This window comes from Melanotaenia boesemani, chromosome 20, assembly GCF_017639745.1.
Source record: "Melanotaenia boesemani isolate fMelBoe1 chromosome 20, fMelBoe1.pri, whole genome shotgun sequence".
Taxonomy (NCBI): domain Eukaryota; kingdom Metazoa; phylum Chordata; class Actinopteri; order Atheriniformes; family Melanotaeniidae; genus Melanotaenia; species Melanotaenia boesemani.
This window is the reverse complement of record NC_055701.1, coordinates 5,783,010-5,804,390: the sequence shown is the minus strand read 5'-3', so window position 1 is coordinate 5,804,390 and position 21,381 is coordinate 5,783,010. Positions and strand designations below refer to the sequence as shown.

At 38.4% G+C, this 21,381-nt stretch overlaps 1 protein-coding gene across 3 annotated transcripts in view; it reads right to left on the bottom strand.

Annotated features, from left to right (window-relative positions):
• alk (ALK receptor tyrosine kinase) overlaps nt 1–21,381 on the bottom strand; it is a 478,089-nt gene that overhangs the window by 66,986 nt on the left and 389,722 nt on the right. For all 3 annotated transcript variants that reach the window (XM_041971293.1, XM_041971294.1, XM_041971295.1), the window contains one exon: nt 8,076–8,207. In XM_041971293.1, the coding sequence (XP_041827227.1) occupies nt 8,076–8,207 (132 nt within the window). The remainder of the gene's footprint in view (nt 1–8,075; nt 8,208–21,381) is intronic.

Below are 21,381 nucleotides of genomic sequence, written 5' to 3'. Positions count from 1 at the left end.
CAGAGCCCTGCAACATGACCTCCAGCAGGCCACAAATGTGCATGTGTCTGCTCAAACGGTCAGAAACAGACTCCATGAGGGTGGTATGAGGGCCCGACGTCCACAGGTGGGGGTTGTGCTTACAGCCCAACACTGTGCAGGATGTTTGGCATTGGCCAGAGAACACCAAGATTGGCAACTTCACCACCGGCGCCTTGTGTTCTTCACAGATGAAAGCAGGTTCACACTGAGCACATGTGACAGACCTGACAGAGTCTGGAGACGCTGTGGAGAATGTTCTGCTGCCTCCAACATCCTCCAGCATGACCAGTTTGGCAGTGAGTCAGTAATGGTGTGGGGTGGCATTTCTTTGGGGGGCCGCACAGCCCTCCATGTGCTCTCCAGAGGTAGCCTGACTGCCATTAAGTACTGAGATGAGATCCTCAAACCCCTTGTGAGACCATATGCTGGTGCGGTTGGCCCTGGGTTCCTCCTTATAATGCTAGACCTCATGTGGCTGGAGTGTGTCAGTAGTTCCTGCAAGACAGGGGCATTGATGCTATGTACTGGCCCGCCTGTTCCCCAGACCTGAATCCAATTGAGCACATCTGGGACATCGTGTCTCGCTCTATCCACCAACGTCACGTTGCACCACAGACTGTCCAGGAGTTGGCGGATGCTTTAGTCCAGGTCTGGGAGGAGATTCCTCAGGTAACCATCTGCCACCTCATGCCCAGGCATTGTAGGGAGGTCATGCAGGCATGTGGAGGCCACACACACTACTGAGCCTCATTTTGACTTGTTTTAAGGACATTACATCAAAGTTGGATCAGCCTGTAGTGTGTTTTTCCACTTTAATTTTGAGTGACTCCAAATCCAGACCTCCATGGGTTAATAAATTTGATTTCTATTGATAATTTTTGTGTGATTTTGTTGTCAGCACATGTAAAGACCAAAGTGTTTAATGAGAATATTTAATTAATTCAGATCATTAGTGTTCCCTTTATTTTTTTGACCATTATCGTTGCCATACAGTGTTTTTAAGAAGAAAAAAAAAAATCAATTGGATAATTGGAGATGTAGCTGAGAAAGAGAAACTTGACTGAAATCTCCATAAACACACTGAGGTGTTGGGTTTATCAAAGCCATCATCTGGATTTGGGGGTCTTATTCCAAAGCATTGCTTATGCTTCTAAAAGCTCAATTAGCTGCACCAGCAAGTAAGCAATTTTCCTCAAGGAACGGCTACTCACTAAAACAGATGTTAAAAATGCAGAAAAATAATCAGAAATCCCTTTAGCAGCAACGCATCTAAGCCAGTGCAAAAAAAAAGATGTGCTTTAAAGAAAACAATAAAATTAAAAAATGAAAAGCTCAGTAGAATCTCTTACTAAGATACAAAATTTAACCAGAGCTTAAAAAGTTGCAATCAGGCTGACACCATTAAAAAAAAAAAGAAAAAAAAGAAAAACTGACACACTTACTGAAATGTTTAGAATTTGTCCTATTTTTTATTTTAAAAAAATTATTTATTTATTGCAACAGTCAATTTTAGATACTAAGTTGGATTATACAGGCAAACAACTCATTTCCTATTCATCAACTAAACCATTTATTTATATATTCAATATTATAGAAATTAAATCCCAGCTGTGGAAACTTTTCTTCCATGACATTTATTTTTTACCTGCAATCAATATATCCTTCAACTTTCTTTCTGATATAATGACATGATAATGATAAAATTCAACACATAAGGGATTTATCTTCTATCTCAAACAAATAAAATCCTCTTTGGATTTTCCTAGTAATGAGTAAATTTCATGTTCCACAGTGTCTTGTGACACGAATCTTACATAAACTAACCACTGCAGACTTGTAATGCAGAGCAAAGTGCAGTGTTAAATACAGGCACAAGCTTCAAAACTATGTTTCTCTGATGGTTCTCTGTGCATCAGAAAGTGATGGTGAAGGTTTACCTCATGTGCTGACCAAATGTAAGGATGTGACAAGCTGGGATTGAGACCGTGCTGCAGAATCCTGCAATAATGTGACTCAAACATTTTCACTTTCTAAAACATAATGTCCACCAATTGTGGGACATTGTGAGCAGATGGCTAAACTGTGTCAAAATGAAAAGTTTGGAGACCTACCATGACCCGTCTCTTCTAAAAACTCCTTAATTTTGTTCTGCTTCATTATATCAGAGTTCACACTTTGTACTATGATTTGATAGAGGTTTAGAGCTATGGCTGCATTAATCTAAAGCAGGGTTACTCCGTTTGGTACTATGAAGGCTGCAGTACCTGCAGGTTTTCAATGTGTTCCTGCTCCAACACACCTGACTTAAATTGAATGGATCCAATAGCCTGATAAGTTCTGCACAATGGCCCGTTAATCTGAGTCAGGTGTGTTGGAGCAGGGAAACATTGAAAACTTGAATTGAGAACTCCTGTTCTAAATGAATATTCACATTAATCTTGAAAACTTTTTCCATTTATGCCATGTGTCTTCTTGTTTTATTCTTTACCAGAAACACATGTACTGATAGATGAAAACCTTAATAAATCTCACACGTCTTCCTTTTATTATGACTCCAAAAGTAACTAAACTTGTCACAGATATAGACACATTGCACCATGGGTAAGCAATTATTGTGCAGAGGCCTAAAAATAGGGACAGATCTTAAACTCAAATGATTAAAAGGGGCTGATATCTGAATCCGTAACTAAACTTATGACACACAGTTACTAGTAATGAGATTTATGACTCAGTCACTAAACTAAGAGTGTATAGAACAATGCTACAAGTTTTTTGATCAGTCTGTCTGAGGATTTGGGCCTGATATAATACAGTTTTGTTAATATTTGATTACTTTATTCATTTGTTTTGTTTCCATGTGGTGAAGCTTCTATTTCCATTCATCAATGTTAGCTGAAATTGTTCAGTTTTGATACCTCTGTGGTAAACTGAACCTTATTAATGTTATTTTTTAAATTATGTACCTTGGATATTGAATAATCTACAAGCAGATTTTAATGAATACTTATTTGTATTAATCTAAACAATTAAAAACATAATAAAAATGCAGGAAAGCATGCATGTAACTGGTTTTCTTGAAAATTTAGAACAAAAATGGAAAACTTTGGTCTTGGAGAGCTGCAGTCCAGCAGGTTTTAGATGTTTCCCTGCACCAACACAACTAGTTAAACTCCTCGACTCAACAACTTGTTGTCCTGAGGATCGCCTTAACCGTGATCTAAGAGATCAGGACCTGGAGTGTGACCAGTTTGGTGTGTGTGTGCTTTCTTTTTTTTTTTTTTTTATATTAAATCTACATCTGTAAACATCATTGTCAGAGCCAACCTTAAGCAAACAAGGGGGTGGGTCTTCATCTCTCACTGTGTCTGGCTCTTGAAACTGCAACTCATATGTTTTTTCTCAGAGCTACACATGATAGCAGCTGGTAAAATGAAAACACATTGTAGCCACTGGTTTGATGAGAAAAGTGCTGTGACACATATTCCAGATGCTAGTTTTGAAAGCCCCAAAACATAATAAAAAATGCAACAAAGGACTGAAAGTTTAAAACAGAAATGGGGAACTCTGGTACCATCCATGGAGGTAACTGTTAACAATCCAATCTGTCTCTGCAAGTAGTTACCCTGGTCGTGAAGTGGAGGAAGAATTATTTAGAGCCAGCTGAAAATAAGACAGCCAAAACATGTGATTTTGGAAAAATTGGTTAGCCCAGTTTTCGTACCTTACATGTGATGCATTTTGTTCATCAAAAAGAATGAGGTCTTCGCACAACACCGCACATGATATGCTGATTATAATATAGCCAGTTGAGAGAAGCTTATTAACGAAATCTAGGCTAAATCGAAAAATCGCCTCCTTAGCAAACTACAACTTAAATGGGTGAAGAAATATATTATTGTGATGCAAAAGACATCGTCACCTACAAAATGTAGGTCTACCAAAGCAACAATAAACTGGAGCCCTGTAGATGCTGCATAAGGTTATTCTTTTTTTTTATGTCAATATGTTGAAGGCTGCCTCCCTGGTGAGGTTTTTCTTGCAAAATATGTATCAGCCTCAGACATTTTCTTTCTTTAGATACAGTTAGATAAATAGCGACACGTTTTTTTCCTCAAGTGTTATTTTTTTCAGCTCCATCTATAGCTTAGAGCTACCATAGGGGGAAAAAAACAACAAAACAAAACAAAAAAAAGACAAAAACGCCATCATCACTGGCCTCTCTTTGAGGGGGGGAATCATTTAAAAAGAAGAAGAAGAAGAAAAAAAAAAAAACCTCACACATTACCCTTTTAAATTCCTGCTTTGATGCAAAGCGGAATTTCCATGTTTTTCCAGGGCAACCGTAGAGATAGAAGACAACAGGGTGTCTGCAGAATTTAGATAGAATGAGATCAACTGAAGGAAGCTGGAACTTTCAGAGAGTGGGGGATGTGTTTGTGCATAATGATGCCCGGGTAGGATGGTGAAGGTGATCCACAGAGATTTGAGTTTCCTTATATGTCAGGAATCTTTGTGATTGACGTAAGCTAAGTTTGTTCCTGTTGCCTCTTTCTGCTTTTTCCTGTTAATGAGCCTTGGCAGGGCTTATAAAGGATTTAAATAGATCAAGTCAGATGCAACTAATTCGTGGATAGATCATAGAGAATAGGGTATCAGTGGGGGAACATTGTGATTTTAGGTAGAAAGGGGTAATTATGACGAGTGAGTGAGATGAATATGGAATAAATACAGACTCAGGTACAGTTGTAGACTGTATAAAAAAACAAAAACAAACCTGTCAACATGGTTTACATGTAATATTCCTGCAAACCAAAAACTGTGACTTGGGTGACATTAACATAATTAACTTTGCACACATGATCCTCATGGTCTTATGCATCGGAGGGAAAACTATCCTTGTGAACTGGAAAACCTAAAATAATCTGTATAATCAGCAGTTTAGGAATCTCTTACTAGACCACATCAGTATTGAGACGTCTGCCTCCTCAAAGAATCAGTTAGCTGAATTTCACTCCCTCTGGTCCCCTGTGATTAGCTCCATCACTTAGTGTAGGTGGAGGATTGTGACCTTGATGCTTTTGGGGGTTGGTTGGTTGGTGGGGGGGGGGGCTGATCCTTGGTGGTTTTCCGTTGGGGGGATTTGGGGTGTTCCTCTGTGGGGATGGCTCTGTGTCCAGCCCTATTGGGACTGTGGGGGGGTCTGTGGTTGGGGTTGCCTCATGGTGGAGAAGCTGTGGCCACTTGTGGGGCCTGGATCTGTGGGCATCGGCTCTGGGCCGGGTGGCTGGGCTGTTCTGGGGCGGGCTGAGTGGGGGTTCTTGGCTCTGGTGCCCAGGGGTGGCCCCCTCTCTTGGGATCTTGGGCCCTTCACTCTGGCTGCCCCAGATGGCTGGTGCCTGGCGGGGGGTTCTGGCTGGACCCTGCCTCTGGTGCCCTCTGGGTGTGTTGTGGGGTCATCTTTGTGGTGGGGTTGCTGGGATTCATACTCCGGGATTGCTGCTGATCGCCAGGGTCTCTGGGCCACCCTAATCTGCCTCTAGCCTCCATAGAGGAGTGGTCGCATTTGCAATCACACTCCCCTCTGATCACTCCTCATTCCTCATCCTCTGCATGCTGACACAGTCACTGAGTCGTGCAGTGGGTTTATACACTAAGAGCTATTTTTTGTTCAGGTTTTTTTGTGTGTGTTTCTGGTACTTTGGTTGTTGTTGTGATACATGTTTGTTTGTTGTTTTAATTTATATGTTGTTATTGTTGATAATTTTTTTATGAACTCCTGATAATTTTGTCAACTTTGTTTTCCTGTAAAAGCTGTAGGAAACTCTCTGTTGTGTTTCTGTACAGGTGTAGCAGTTGGTTGTCTGGTGTTAGTTTCAGGGTCATGACTTCTATCTACTGTCTTTGTCTCCTCTTCTTTCTATCTACTTTCCTTTTTACTTCTCTTCACTATTCTACTTATTTTTCTGTCCCCTCTGGTCAGGTCCAGCAAGATTACATAAATTCTATAATCCCAAATAAATATTATAAAACAATATATTTAAATTAATAAAGAAATAAAAAATCAGATTATCAAGAAGAGCCATAAACCTCCCCTTTGCAAAGCAAATTTGTATGGCACAACACAGTCACCAGACCATCATTTTGCTGCTACGATGCTGGCCAGGAAAAGTAAAAAAAAAAAAAAAAAAGATCCTATGCAGGGGCAGAGCTAGAGGGGTGGTACTCCCCACCTTTGAAATCTCCCAGCTCAGGTAATTAACAGGACACTGGAGAAGAAGGACAGAAATACATTTCCAGATATGCTTGTTTAATCAGTTACCCAGTTTAAACTAAATCTTAAATTGGTTGCCTAATTAGTTATTCTTTAAAAATAATGATGGGCTGTACATTTCTAGAAGAGATTTAGTCCTGTGCAAATACAACATTTAATGTTACATAAGGTTATTAGTATTGCTTATTTCCACCAAACACCAGGAATGAAGCAGCACTGCTGCTCATTGAGAAGAGTAGGAACCTTTGCCTCAGTCTCCACAAATCTCCAAAAACACCTGAAGATTTCACTAGAGTTGTCACTAGTCGCTGAATACTGGCTAAATATAACAACAAAGTTGGCAACACTGCAGTAATGACAGACTTGCGGTATGTGCCCACATTTGCCTTTGGAAGTGGCAGAAACACGCATGTTGTAGAACGCATGACAAAATACCAGAGCGTATTATGGCAAAATTATTTTAATAATAGTTTTCTATCAATATCACTGTTTTTGTATTCGTTTGGGGCCATAACTAAATAAACATTTTTACATCCCTGCAACCAGCCTTATTTTGTATCTACAGATATAAGAATGAAGACAATGTGGAGATATTTCTGACGTTTTATAAAGAGGAAGGACACATCAGGCCGAAGCAGACCTCAGCCCCAGTTTCAGCCACCCCAAAAGTCTAACTCTGCCACCAATCTAATGGATCATTGGCCCTTGGGTATACCTAAAAAGAATTGAGGTTGTTAATTGTTTTGCAGCAGCATCAGAGACTGAGAGTTAATGAAAGCTGGCCTTCATGCCTCAAAGCACTCCAAGTGTGGTGAAGCACACTGTAGGAAGGTGTGTGCAAATGCAGGCAAAACATGCAAATTCTTTCTCTGCAAGACTCACTAGTTTGCACCAGATTTTCTTTGATCTGATTTTTATGCAAAGATCTCAAATTCAGGAATATTTGCACACAAATTTGCATGGGCGTTTAAATTACTATAACTCATACTCGAATATTTAAGTCTGTCTGCTAATATCAAAAAGTTACAAGCACATATGCTTATTGCATTCAAATAGAGATTATACCCTTGGGCCAGCTTCTTAGGCCAATTAGCATTGATAAGTCTTTCTCCAGTAGAAAGGAAATCTGCAGTCAGCTGGGATTTTCACCTTATCGTTGCTCTCTTATCTTTCTGCTCCCATTGCTAGCAAACCTATACACACACATGGGAGCAGGCATCATTTTAATAAGCAGGCTGACCCTCACTGTGGGCAGCGGCAAATTAATTCTAGGCTGTTAAATATGGGTGAAAAACTCTAGAATTAAGCTGGAACATTATTTTACTTTAAAAGGTATGGGATAAAACATCTGAACCGTGTGTCAATAAATCTCAAAGGCAATGTAAAACTGTGTGCATGCAAGCAGGACTAAAAAAAAAGACTCCACACACAAACCATTTGGCCTAGGGGACTTGTGAATAAGATGTCAGCATACTTGGCTGGCGTTCCTCTTAAGCCCAGAGAAAGGCAGAAAACAAATGTGCAAAGAGATAGAAATAACAACCGTGGAATATGTCAAGGGTGAGAAATGCTAGCCAAGCATATCTGTGCTGGCATTTTTTTGTAGGTCTTTCTCTGCATCTCTGTCAGGGAGGCACATGCAGGTGGTCAGTTGTTGCACTGTTGGGTTCGCTGTAGAAGCTTCATTAAGGGCGACCAACTTCACAAACAAATGCGGAGAAAAATGCATGACTAAAGAGCACCTTGTGCACATTCTCATGTTCCCGTATCACAGTGTACTCACGGCAAAGGTCGTCTTCGTCATCTCCGCGTGGACAGTCTGTGCTGAAGTCACATAATTTGTCTAATGGGATCGCAGGTCCCTGGTGACAGTGGTACTGTCCCTCCAGTGTGATGTTGGGGCCAGATGAGGATGCTGGAAGGAGAAGGAAGAGAGAGACAATGTGCAGCATGGTTTAAAAATCAATTTATTTGTTGGCAACTTCACAAAAAAAAAAAAAAAAAAAAAAAAAAACACACACAACAAACTGTGGAGTCAAGGAAAAATATCTCTCCATTTTGTTTACCAGTTGATCATTGCTGTTAGATTTAGAGCATATGGTAGATACAAAACTTTAATCTGCTGCTCCGGGAAAATATAACTTTCACACAGAAAAAAATTTAATGCAGAGACAAAAACTAATATAACTGTAACCTGTACACTTTCTATGACATCTATACAGACTGTCTGCACTATCATAAATAAGAAGATACAGGCTGCATAAGTATATGGCTGTTTATGCAGTACATATTCACAGCCGCAAAAACAATGACCTAGTTACGGTTAGCACACCCCACACATAGTGGGAGCTCACACACACACAATGACACCAATTGATGTCACCTGTCCCTGCAACTCAGGTACCCAGTGTACCGGGTTGATTTGCATATTATGGAAATTAGAGATGTGATATCTCCAGGTTGTGGAAACGGACTGCTCACCTTCACCTTAATCATCAGAAACTGATCAGAGAAAAGAAAACAAAACAGAAGAGCAGGAAAAAAAAACAGCTGATGGAGATCTTGTTTTGTCACCCTCTCCATGAGGGAAAAAATAAAAAAGGAGTGATTCTTATCACGAGTGACTGGCTGCGCTTACTGTAGTGTGCCCTTGATCTGTAATATGCAGATTTGTTCTCTGTTCGGGTGAACTTGGAGTCGAAAGTCTGATAACGATTGCATGACAAGAAGAGGCAAATGCTGCTAGCTGAGCTGACAAGATAGGCAGTAATGTCACATTAAATTAAAACATTAAGTTTGCAATTAATGTACTTTGTTTTCCCAGTTTGTAAAACATTTTGTAACACGTTTATACCTGAACTGATCTACTTTTGAGAAGCTCAGATTGGCATCAGAGCAAAATCAGTCATACAATGAGGCAAGAAAAGATAAATAAAATAAAGCATGAATAAACTCATGTTTTTTACAATGTTAAAAGGTCTTTGTGCACAGACATTTAACTGGTCCTGAGAAATAATTTTCCAGATCTCTGAAGGTCTTTCATGATTTTTCTATGGGCATTTTCAGCTTTTTCAGTCATTTTTAGTCCAGTCCTTCAACCTGACCCTTTTTAGATGAATGTGTGTGTTTTTTTAAAGCCACATCACACTGATCTATGAATCATTCAAGCATAAAAAGCTCCTAAATAAATGAATGAGCCAACGTTACGTTGACACTTCACAATTTGGTAAAGAACTAATCTTAAATTGAATCTCAAAAAACACTTTAAAAGATGTCAAACTCAATCAAATTCAACCTGGAGATTTTAAACAGATCAGGCCATCGCTGATGAGGCCAGAATGTTCCTGCGTGCTATGATTTTCTCTCACTTTGATTATTGCTTCACAAACTGGTCTCTCATGGGCATAACTACATTCAAACCTTTGGAATCATTGTACAAAAAAGCTCTAAAAATGTTTGATAGGAGAAGTTAGTCATATCACTGCTTTCAGCTAATACAGCTTTTTATCTTGTGTGAAGTATAATTTTTAAATATGCCTTTTTAATATACAAAATATTAAACTGACTTCCAGCACCGCCGATACACATACACATCTACCTTGCTTTTGTGTTTAAATGTTTTGTTCCTGTAATATTTTATTACATTTGGGGCACTGTTACATATATATATATATATATATATATATATGTATACATGTGCTGCACTCTTTGTACATGTGATTTAAAATGGTAACTGGTTGTGTTTTATTTTGTATTCTTAAAGTTACACTTTAACCTCATGCACTTTTATTTACTATGACTGGTTTGTACTTTATTTCATTTATTTTTTTATGTATATTTGTACGTCATTGTTTTATATACGACCTGGCCAGAAAAAAAAAAGAAGAAAAAGTTTTTAACTGGATTTAACAAAGCAAACTGGAGAATTACTGCCTGGGTGATCATCTTTCAGCTAACTACGTTTTTAACTCCAACTGATGCAATGAGAAGCTTCTCATTTCTTAAACAACCATTTTGAAAGACACATCCCGCAGTTGTGGAAAAGATGTTAGTCTTTTTAAGAAAGGTCAAGCAGAGAAATCATCTAAAGATATGTAGAAAGGTTAAGAACTGTCCAACCCATTATTAAAAACTGGGAAGATAGAGGGGAACCATCGTCTTCCAGGAAGAAATGTGGTTGGGAAAAAATTCTAATTTTATTTATTTTATTATATGTTATTAATCCCAGCTGGGAAATTCCTTCTCTGCATTTTAATCCATCCTAGTTAAACCAGGAGCAGTGGGCTGCCAGACTAGACTCCGGTGCTGGGGGAAGAGTTGGGGGTTAAGGGCCTTGCTCAGGGGCCCACAGTATTTCACCTTAGTTGCCAGCCTGGAGACTTAAACTCAGGTCCTCCATGTGTATCCATGAGAAAACCACAAATCAGTGAGGCTAACTGGAGAAAAAGGCTTCAGTTTGCTAGGAAGAATAAAGATTGGACTCTGGAGCAACGGAAGATCATGTGGTCTGATGAGTCCAGATTTACACTGTTCCAGAGTGATGGGAGCATCAGGGAAGAGAGGCAGATGAGGTCATGCAGATTAATTAATTAATGGGTCTTGGGTCAACAGATGAAAATTAGCATTCTTTGCTATATCTGGCATGCTTACATGATGCTCATTAATTTGTATTGGCCCAATAAAAAAACAAAACAAAACAATAATAATTAAAACGTGCTTTTTACTAGCAGCCTGTCCCAAAGACACATCTTTTCTTTTTAATGGCAGATTTCTTTAGCTGCATCTCTGAAAAACACCAAAGATAATACAGTTTGATAGACACAAACAAGATTTTTGGAACAAAGTGAAATCCAAAGAGCTTTTAGCTGAAAACTTGGCGCATCTCAGCAGGGTGTGGAGAAGTGGAAGAGAAAAGTTTCAGGCATAGAAACACTATGATGAACAGGATCTGAAAGTGATGTCCTTAAGAAGTAGCAACAAATCCAGTAAAGACCTGACAAAGGACCTGAGAGATGCTTCGGCACTTTCATTTGAACAGTCTACTCTTGACCGAAGTCTCATCAGAAATGGTCTCCATGGAAACACGGCTGTCAAGAAGCAATTTTTAAAGGTCCCATATTATGCAAAATTCACTTTCTAAAGGTTTTCTAACAGTTATATGTGTCCTCATAGCCTGTGTATGAGGCCCAAAGATTTGAAAATTCTGTCTCCTCTCTCACTTGCTTGCTCCACTTTTTAGCGAATGTGTTCTCAAAGAGGTGAGTTTGAGATTTTTTCCTTTGTGACCCAATAATAATCACTCCCCAAGGTAGTGGATACTGGCACTGACCAGGCCCCCTGGCTAGCTGAGCCTGCCCTCTAAAATTAACGAGTAGGGACCAGCAAACACCAGATCCTCTCCCAGATAGTGGCGTGGACAGGCACCACTCATGAACATCCAAAGGTTCATATACAAAAACAGCCCGTTCTTAGTAGAGCTCACTAGAGCTGCTTTTGGAATGACTGAAATTAAAGGCCAAGGCTAAATTTGGGGCAATACACTTTGAAAACAACTTCGTTGGACCTCTGACACCCATATGAAATTGCTGAAAAAATGTATAATATGGGACCTTTAAGGAAAGCAAACAGGGAGAAAAGGCTGGTGTATGACATGTAGTACAAGAACTGGAAACAGGTTCAGTAGCAACACATATGGTGGAGGGATGGATCCTCCTCAGAGCCTGGACCAAATATGGGCTTTAAAACTTGTTAATATTGTACAAACTCCATTTATTTATTATATAATGTATTTCCTATTTTTTATGTTTGCATTTTTTTAATGCTGCAATTATATCCTTTTTTACTGACAATGTTTAGTATACATATATGAAAACCTTTTGGAGCACAAATTGATTTAAATTGCACATGTGCTGTTGTTTTCCAGGCTCATAAAAGAATATATGTACCAATTACTGTGTAAAAAAAGGTGAAAGTAACAACTACATTCAGCTGATTCGCTGCATTTGTAGCAGGTTTGATCTACTGGTGCCTTTCACGTGGTTAAAATAAAGATAAAAGATATATAAAAAGATAGAAAAAATGGTAGAAAAACATTCACTACAGTACACTACTGCATGTAAAGGACATTACTGCTATGTGAGGACATTATTGCACATAAAACATTGAAAGTATGAAGTGGCATTTCATGCCCTGTTGGCTGCACGATAAAAACTGCTTTCCAGTCTTTTAGTCCTTGCTTTCATGCTCCTGTATTGCCTGCCTGATGACAGTAGTTGGAACAGGTTGTAACTGGGGTGTGAAGAGTCTTTTAAAATGTTTTTGGCTTTTGTGAGACAGCGAGAACTATGCAGCTCTTCAAGAGAGAGTAAAGGACAGCCGGTGATCTGCTGGGCAATCTTTATCAAAGCTCCATCTCACAGGGCAAAATGTAAAGGTCACAAACATAGAAAGTAAATGCGCTCAAACTGCACCACAAGTCAAATTATTTGTTAGTTCAGAAAAGGTTTGTGTTGGCACCCAAAATAACGGGGGTCGCACATAACCACAGTAGCTGCAGCTACTTTTTCAAGAGTCATGAGAAGAAAACTGAGAAATTGCAGAGAAATTAGCGTCTGTTACACTGAAGTGGAGGCCAAAACATTTCACAGCTATGCCTCTCTCAACTCACTTCAATTTTTTTAGTTTTTTTTTATTTTGGCAGTGTGGTGGAGAAGCATTTAGGTCTATTTGGAAAGGGCACTATTATAAATAAAAGGAGATTTTTATATTGGAGATAAACACTTGAGTCCGAGGCCTCCCACAACACTCTTCTGTGGCAGGACCACATGAGTGATTAATCCACTTCACAGTCTTTTAAAACCCAGCCTGAGTAAATGACCAATGATAAAAACTCTTCTGTATCAATGCTTAAGAAGCATCTCCCCAAACTCTCTCTTTTACAAACTAAAAACTCTGGATGTTGCATGAAAATACAGACTCACTAAAATGTGACACTTACAGAGACAAACATACAGTTTTATTCAAATCAAGTAAAGCACAGACTTGTTTGTTTAACACCGAGTGTTCGGGGAAAGATGTGGTTTTGCTGTATGTATCCAGTCATGCTCAACATTATGTTTTATGCATCTGTTGTAGCTTCCTCTCTGCATAATGTTGACACCTCGAGCAGAACAATTTCTCAAGACAAAAAAGAAAAATCTTCAGAGTGCACTGAGACCTCTGGGCATTGCATATAAATTTATCGATTACTCTTACTTTGATGATGGGGCAAAAGAAAGCATCAAAGCAGTGATGTGACTAACTTTAAGCCCCTGAAGCAGGTAAGTGCAGCCAGACAAGGCGACTACACTCTCAGCCTACCGTAGTTCTTAAATCACACTTGTCAGATTGTGAAAACAAGTGGGTCAGTGGGGGATGAATTGCCTGTGGGAGTAAGTGAGTTTTTATCATCCTTTCGCTCATGGGGTTGTTTTGTCTTTGTGAGGGGACTAATGTATAAGTGGTAAAGAGCCAGTGAGGTGACTGGATAGGGCACTGCAGCTGCTGATAAATGACTAACTGATGCAGAAACACATGTCTCAGATGTAAACTGGTAATTATGCATCTGAAAACACACAAAAATGCAACTTTTTTCTTCAGTCTGTTTACAGCTTAAACGCTTTTTTAGTCAAAACGAAATATTAACAGTTGTGAAGAAGCTGAACAGTTTTAAGAAGCAACAGCAGGTAGCAAGATTAAAGAAAAAAAACAACAACTTTCTTTTAATTTGGTTGTAACTGAATATGTGTGAATAAACCACAAGCACAAAAATACAAAGCACAACTCTAAACTACTGCAGTTACTGTTACAAAGAAATGAGGCTTCAACTTCTGCAGCCAAAGGTGCGTAAATGAGAAAAGTACCTTGTAAGATACAAAAAATGTCCTTCAGGTGAGTTTGAACTTTTGTACTGTTTTCTCTTTACTGCCTTTCTGTTCACTCAGTGTTCATTTTAGAATTATATTGCTGACTTTGAAATCCCTCAATGGGCTAGCACCATGTGGTCTTGACAAACTGTTTTAATTCTAATCTTCAGCCAGAGTTAGGCAAAAATAAGAGAAATCAAGTCTTTGGTAGTGGCTGCCCCAACAGTGTGCCATCATACGTTATATTATGTGGCACTTTAAACCTTTTCTCTTTCTAAGAATGCCAAAGTCTCATATCATTCTATTTCAGTGTAGGTTATTTTTTATTGCAGTTATCTGTAAAACAAGAAGTTTCAACATGTTTTACATATTTACATATATTTTATAACTTACTTGCTATTCTGTGCAGCACTTTTTTTAAAAAATGTGTGTGTACAATCAAAATGGACTTCACTGGTACCTTTAGTGACCCTAAGCTAAGTGCAAATAGATAAGCTAAAGTCCTGATGGACCTGTTCTGCCAGCACTTTAAGCCTTGGAGACAAAGAAAGACCTCTGATTGGAATAGTATTTTCACTGGTATAAACAAGAGAGTACATACACAGATCCGTCATAGTGCTTACATCTATGGTGTATAGCTGAAATGTAAAATCAAATGTATTTGATTATTCAGTCTGCTGAGGTTATTTATTTGGCTTCTGATCAGCTGTTATATGATAAATATCAATTAGCTACAGGATCAGGATCTGAGCTAAATGAATGAAAGAAAGCTGTTTAATGCAGTTTGCAGCTGCAGAGGTAGATGAGACAGTGTCCTCTGTTTAGCGAAAGGATAATCTATGAAAAAAGCTATATTTATATCAACAATGTAAAAGAAAACAAGACTAGATTTAAAACCCAGCTGTATTTCAGTTACAGTGAGGCAGAACAAAAAACAGACTTCTACATCTGTTTTTTATCATTTAAAATTACATTTCTTGTAATATTCTGTGCATTGCAAAAACAAATCTGATTCAGATGGTCATAATCATCTTCCAGCTTTGCATGGTTTCATAACAAATCTTCCTAAATTATGTTATTTTACATCTCTGTTTCAGAGCCGCAGTTTCAGGTTTAAAACACATCTTCTGTTGCAACGCTGAAGAATCAGGAAAGACAAAGGAGGTAAAATCTTTCTGCTTACTTCTCACACTCGTTGCTTTTGTCTAAATGTCAGGAAGGACTGAAAAGAGGCAGAGCCGCCTGCAAAAATCAATAGTGTTAAGGTGAAATATGACTGACTGTTGACTCTGACCAGTTGTATGTAAGTTCTTTACCAGTTATCCAGTAAACAGAGACAATTGAAAAGCTTTTAATATGCAGTAGATGCAGGTGTAGTTGCAGGTGACATCCAGTAAGCCGAAGGAGAACCTCACACAGTTTTTTTTTACTCTGTTGTTTTCATATTTCTGCTGCAAGACCTGTTAGAGTTACATTTTTATTTCTAAATATCTGCATGTTGCATGGACATTCTACTGCTTAACATGATGAAACCAAACCTACATATTAAAACCATATCAACTGTAAAATGTACAACTTGGTGTTTTCTTTTTTATTTTAAACATCACTCCTTGTTCAATTGATTTAGTTTAATAGCCCGTTTTTAAACACTGACACCCCTGTCCACTCATTGGATGGATAATCGCCATGGGACATTCACCAGGACCTAACAAACAGCACTATTTTTTACAAAGAAAAGCAAAGCTACCAACAACAATTTCTTTGTTCCAAAGACATGTCTATCAGTAAAAAGGAAAAAATCCTTACTGTGATTCATCCAGGAGGTACAAACTTTTCTTTCAGGTTGACAAGACATTAATTCAACTACAGCACTTATATCTACAAAGGTGAGTTTTTATGTGACTTCCACAGTATTTATCGGGCAGCTTTCCTAGTAAGTTTTAAGATGAAAAATTTTATTCAACAGACAATATAAAATACACGCATTGCCAATGGGTAAACCAGTGTTTTTACATCAGTTTAAGCCTCTGATGCCTTTGGGCCCTATTTTAGGCCTCTGCTGTTAAATTGCCTACCCATAGGGAAATCAGTATATTTCAAGTTCCATTTGTATGTCTTTGGAGTCAAAGTAAAGAGAACACATATCAGTATATGTGTTGCTTGTGAAGACTAACTGAATATGGCACATATGAAAAATGTTTCAGGCTCAGCTATGCCATGTCAAGTATAAAGCAGTCACATTTGACATAATAATGACTTGATAAAGTAAAGTCACTTTGGCAGATTTTGTGAGAGGTCGAGCGAATGATAAAAATTCTGCATCCTTCTTGCATCCTGCCTCTTCTCTGAGGTCTCTCCAGCTAGTAAAAATCAGTCTGATGTTGACTGTTATCTTTTGTTCTGTCCCTTTCACTCTTTATTTTTCTCTCTTCCTTTTATAATGTCCCCTTGATTTTCTTTGATGAATCAGCCACAGCGCACATTTATCCAGTTGCAGGGTTGTTAAGAGGTGCCGTAAAGCCAAATGCTGCTGTAAAGTGACACGGCATCCCAGAAAAAAATAGCTGTGAAGTACAGTTTCTCAGCCTTGGGACGCTGCTAAGCAACAACAGCTCCAGGAATGTACATAATAAATGTCACTGTGCCATCAAAATGAGTTAGAAACACATTTTTAGGAGTAGAAGTTACATTGTGTTACTCCATTTATTAATAAAGTTTTCACATGTGCTTTCATTTACGGGAATGTTCAAATGATATAATATCTCAAAAAACCGGACCTTTTAGTTTAATTCTGCAACTACATTTTTCAGATAACATTCATGTGCTTTCTTCTAAACACACCGCTGTAGTGGTACTTTAACCACAGCAAAGGATCTGAATACTTCATGCATCGCTAGGAAAAGCAGGAGCATCATGCATGTAAAGTATTTGATACAAAGAAACTGGGGAACCATGGATTACTGTCTCTTCAATAAAACATTCTCCTAAAGGCATAAAACAAGCCATCATGGTTTAAGTGTATGGAGAAGACTAAATATGTGTTTTAGAAGCTCTGCTTCCCCTTTTACATGTTATGTCGACTGAAATCAATTCAAAATAAATGTTTAACATTTTAATATTTTTGCATAGCCGTATCATGCATATCAGAGTTGTGAGATTCCACTGATAGACGCGTCACACTCTGCAGGATATCATGAGATCATGCAAAGCAGTTTGTCTCACCATTTGAGGGAAACTTTTGCTACGGATTTTTGGAGATGGCTTGTAGATTTGAATACAGACAAACGTCCTTGTTGCAGACAGGTTGCAGAGACATATTCTGGAGTGACTGAGAGAGCAGGCTCATATGGAAATTAATAAAGCTTTTGTCATCTTACAGACGAGCAAGCATGTCAGTCATCCTGAAATCCCTCTGTGTCTGCGGATGGATTTCAGGCTGGAGAACAGCCTCGCTGCTTGTGTTTTGTGTGCACAGAATAGCAATAAGTTAAAACTACAAACAAACAAAAAAAAAACAAACCCCCCCCCCCAAAAAAAAAAAAAATCCCAAAAACTAGAACTAGACTATTGAAAAAAAAACTATCTTCACGGACTTGATTGGGTCTATCATAGAATTCAGGAGTAGTTAGACCTCATCAGTCTCAACACTAATCTCCAATTTCTAATGGCAAGACGGTGCTGAAATCTCAAGGGGCAGGGCAACGATGGCGCCACTATCTTGCCACCCCATTAAAGACAAAATCTGGAGACATTCAGGGAGATTTACAGTGGCTGCAATGCAGAAGATAGATGCAGCTGCGTTTCCTATCGAACAGTCGACAGGACAAGACATATTCGTGCATGAATTCAATTAACTGCACATAGCCACGCTTGATTGGTGGGAACTCTGCCCAATCACTATCACTATCTGTCATGCTCCCTGCTGGAGACAGAGGAGCACACTCAAGGGCAGGCTGGCAGAGATGGAAAGTGAGAATAATACCTGTAATGTCCATTCTACATTTCTGAGATGGTTTTGTTTATTTCATATACATATCCAGTTATTGTCAATGTTGAAAAGCTGTTACAATAATAATAATAAATAAAAATATACAGGTAACATTAATGCTGTAGCTGTGCACAAGAGCTATACACCTATTTCTATCCATCCATCCATCCATCCATCCATCCATCCATCCATCCATCCATCCAGTGTTGGGGATCCCTACTTTGGGATTAATGTTGAAATTGAAAATAATCTGCATTAAATCTCTTTGGCAATGTCATTGTCTCTACAACTAACACGCATCACTTAAAATGGATAAAATCCAATACAGATTTACATTTACATGCTTTGGATTTGAAAGATGCAGAAACTTGTAATAATTGCTCAATCAGTGTATTTAAAGCATTCACTGTAAAGCAGTGTACTATAAAGTTATGGCTGATTAAACATATGACGTGCACATGAAAATACATCTCCTGTCGGTGCCCCCTTGATCAGTTAGGAATTACATATGAACATCTGCCTGGAAAGGCTGTTTAATCAACATTCATACAGCATATTTATATGAAATCTGATGCCTATAACTGTGACACAATGATAATAGTATACTACACCAGTCACAGATTTCAGTGATGCTCACACAGGTTGTTTTTTTTTCTACTTTGCTGGTTTGAGGTCTGAATTTTTAGGACATTTCAAATGGCAAAATATGCGAGTTCCAGGAAAATTACATTGTAAATGAAAGAATTTCCCTTCAGCACTTTTGCTTCCATCTGCAATTTCTGCCAAAAGATGCGTAATGCAAATATATAATTGAAATACACAAAAAGCTGACATGCGCAATGTGCATTTATTATTTGTCTGAATCATGTGAAGCTCAAAGCACCACATGCTGGCTTTTCTCACCTTTGAGGCTTCTTGCATGCCCCTACTTCCTTCTGTATGAAGCAAAGTGAACGTAGTTACCGACAAATGATGCAGAGCTGCTCCAGCATCAGAGCATCTGTCCCCCAGACAGTGGTTGTGTTGAGACTATAAACTTGTTTTGTTTAAAGCCGTCAGCATTATGCTGCAGGGCTTGAACTCCACATTGTAAACATGGCTCTTGATGTTGGATCCAAGAAATCTATTTGGTGCACCAACTTTAAGGTTTGGAATATGAATGGCTTTAGGTCTGTAAGAGCCACTGATTACATTTTTTTTTTCCCGGTCTGAAGTTTTACATGCTAATGACATATTGACACAAACATTCTGCTCCTTACCAGGTCTTAAAATGAGTTAAATGTACCATTAGAGTAAAAATTTTTATCTAAGAAAAGCCAAGTCAAAATGCAGAAGCACAGCAAAACCACCTTTAGCAGCACTAGGACTGACATAATCAGTCTCTTCCACTTTTATGGAGGAATTTTGGTCCACTCTTTTTCACCATGTTACTTCAGTTCATTGATTTTTGCAGCATTGGTTTATGCACCGCTCTTGTAAGGGCCCACCACAGCATCTCAGTCAGGTTGAGGTCTGGTCTTCAACTGGAATTACTGCAACATCTTAATTCTTTTGTTGCATAGCAATTCATTTTATTTCACTTTTATTTAACCAGGCTGGACCTGGGCCAGAGGCAACAATAATAAAACTGTTTTACAGCAAAATTCTGTTGTAGATTTACTGCTGTGCTTGGGATCATTGTCCTGTTGCATGACCAAACTTTAACTGCCATACAAGCCCAAATCATCAGCCCTCTACCACCATGTTTGACACTTGTTATGAAGTGTTTGTTTTGATATGCTGTATTTGATTTTCTTCAAACATGCCACCGTGCATGATCACCAAACATCTCCAGCAGGGTCAATAAAATGTCTCTCTTTGACAGACTGCAACAAATGAACCTTTCCAAACACGTATAGCATGTTGTAGTTTCATACTAATTACATTGTACAACTTGACATAATATGGATTGAAGTGATTCAGTAAAGAGATTAAGAATTTCATGTCAGCATTCTTGGCACAAACATAGAATGAAATTAGATTTAAGATTGGTGTATCTTACTGTCTTTAATTCAATAATGCTTTAAGTCTGTAATACCAAGAAAATGTCTCTTCTGTGTCAGGTTAGGTTCGCATTAGACATCTGTTCCATTTGGTATAGGCATGTTGGGAACACTCTACTTCATGCTCTGGGCTATTTAACATTTGCTCGGTATCTAAAAAGTTAAACTGTCTGTGTAGATAGCTTTGGAAAGGTGCCTGCAACAGAAACTGGTTTGTGTTGAGGGAATGCTTCTGGAGGAACAGCCTAAGGCTAGAGATTAGAGGAAGAGTGCGATGAAGTTCAGTGCAGTTAGACAGGGTCTCCTCTCTGAGTGTTTTATCTTCTTTTAATTGACAAGCTTTGTCTTTAATTTGCTCCCAGATAATGTGTGACCTCTAGTAAGTTTTCAAGTTATCTTAAGGTATCAAAAAGAGAGAAAAGTGTTCAGATGTTTACCTCCGGCTAAGTCTGAAAAATGTTTGATTGCTCTTAAAGTTCCTGCAGGCTTTTAACACATTAATCTTAATTTCATTCTTAATTTTATTTTACTTATAAAAACAGAGATTTGATGATGATCTATTACCACTCATTTTAGTGTTATCTTGTAAGCAGACGGTAAAACATATGCTGAATGAATTCAAACACAAACAAATAAATACAAATTAGAAGACAATTATGCACAAGAAGGTCTTTATAAAGAAAATACACAAGTGTTATAGATATTTTCAGAGCTCCCTAGTTAAGCAACATTAATGTGCAGGTGATTGGATGAAATATGAGTAATTTATGAAGAGTTTGGATATCAAGACATGATATAGAAATGTTTTGAGCCATCACAAACATGCCACCAAGCTAGAAATTTTCACAATCAAGGATCATCAACTTGTTTTCTGCTCACTGACTACATTTCAACTTGGTTGTGCAAAGAACCTAAGAGAAATAAGCCCTTGTGTGAAATATATGACTTCCTGTTTGCCAGGGGGCAGGGCTATGGCATGTGTTCATGATGGAACCATAATCAAACACCTTCACTTTGGTGCAGATTGGGTTTTTGTATGTGAGATTTTTAGAAATTTTATGTTTCATGGTGAAACATCTAACTCAGAAGGGGCTGCCCCTGTCATGGCCCATGCTCCCTCACATCTCCTACTTCCTGATGACCTTATTTGGAACA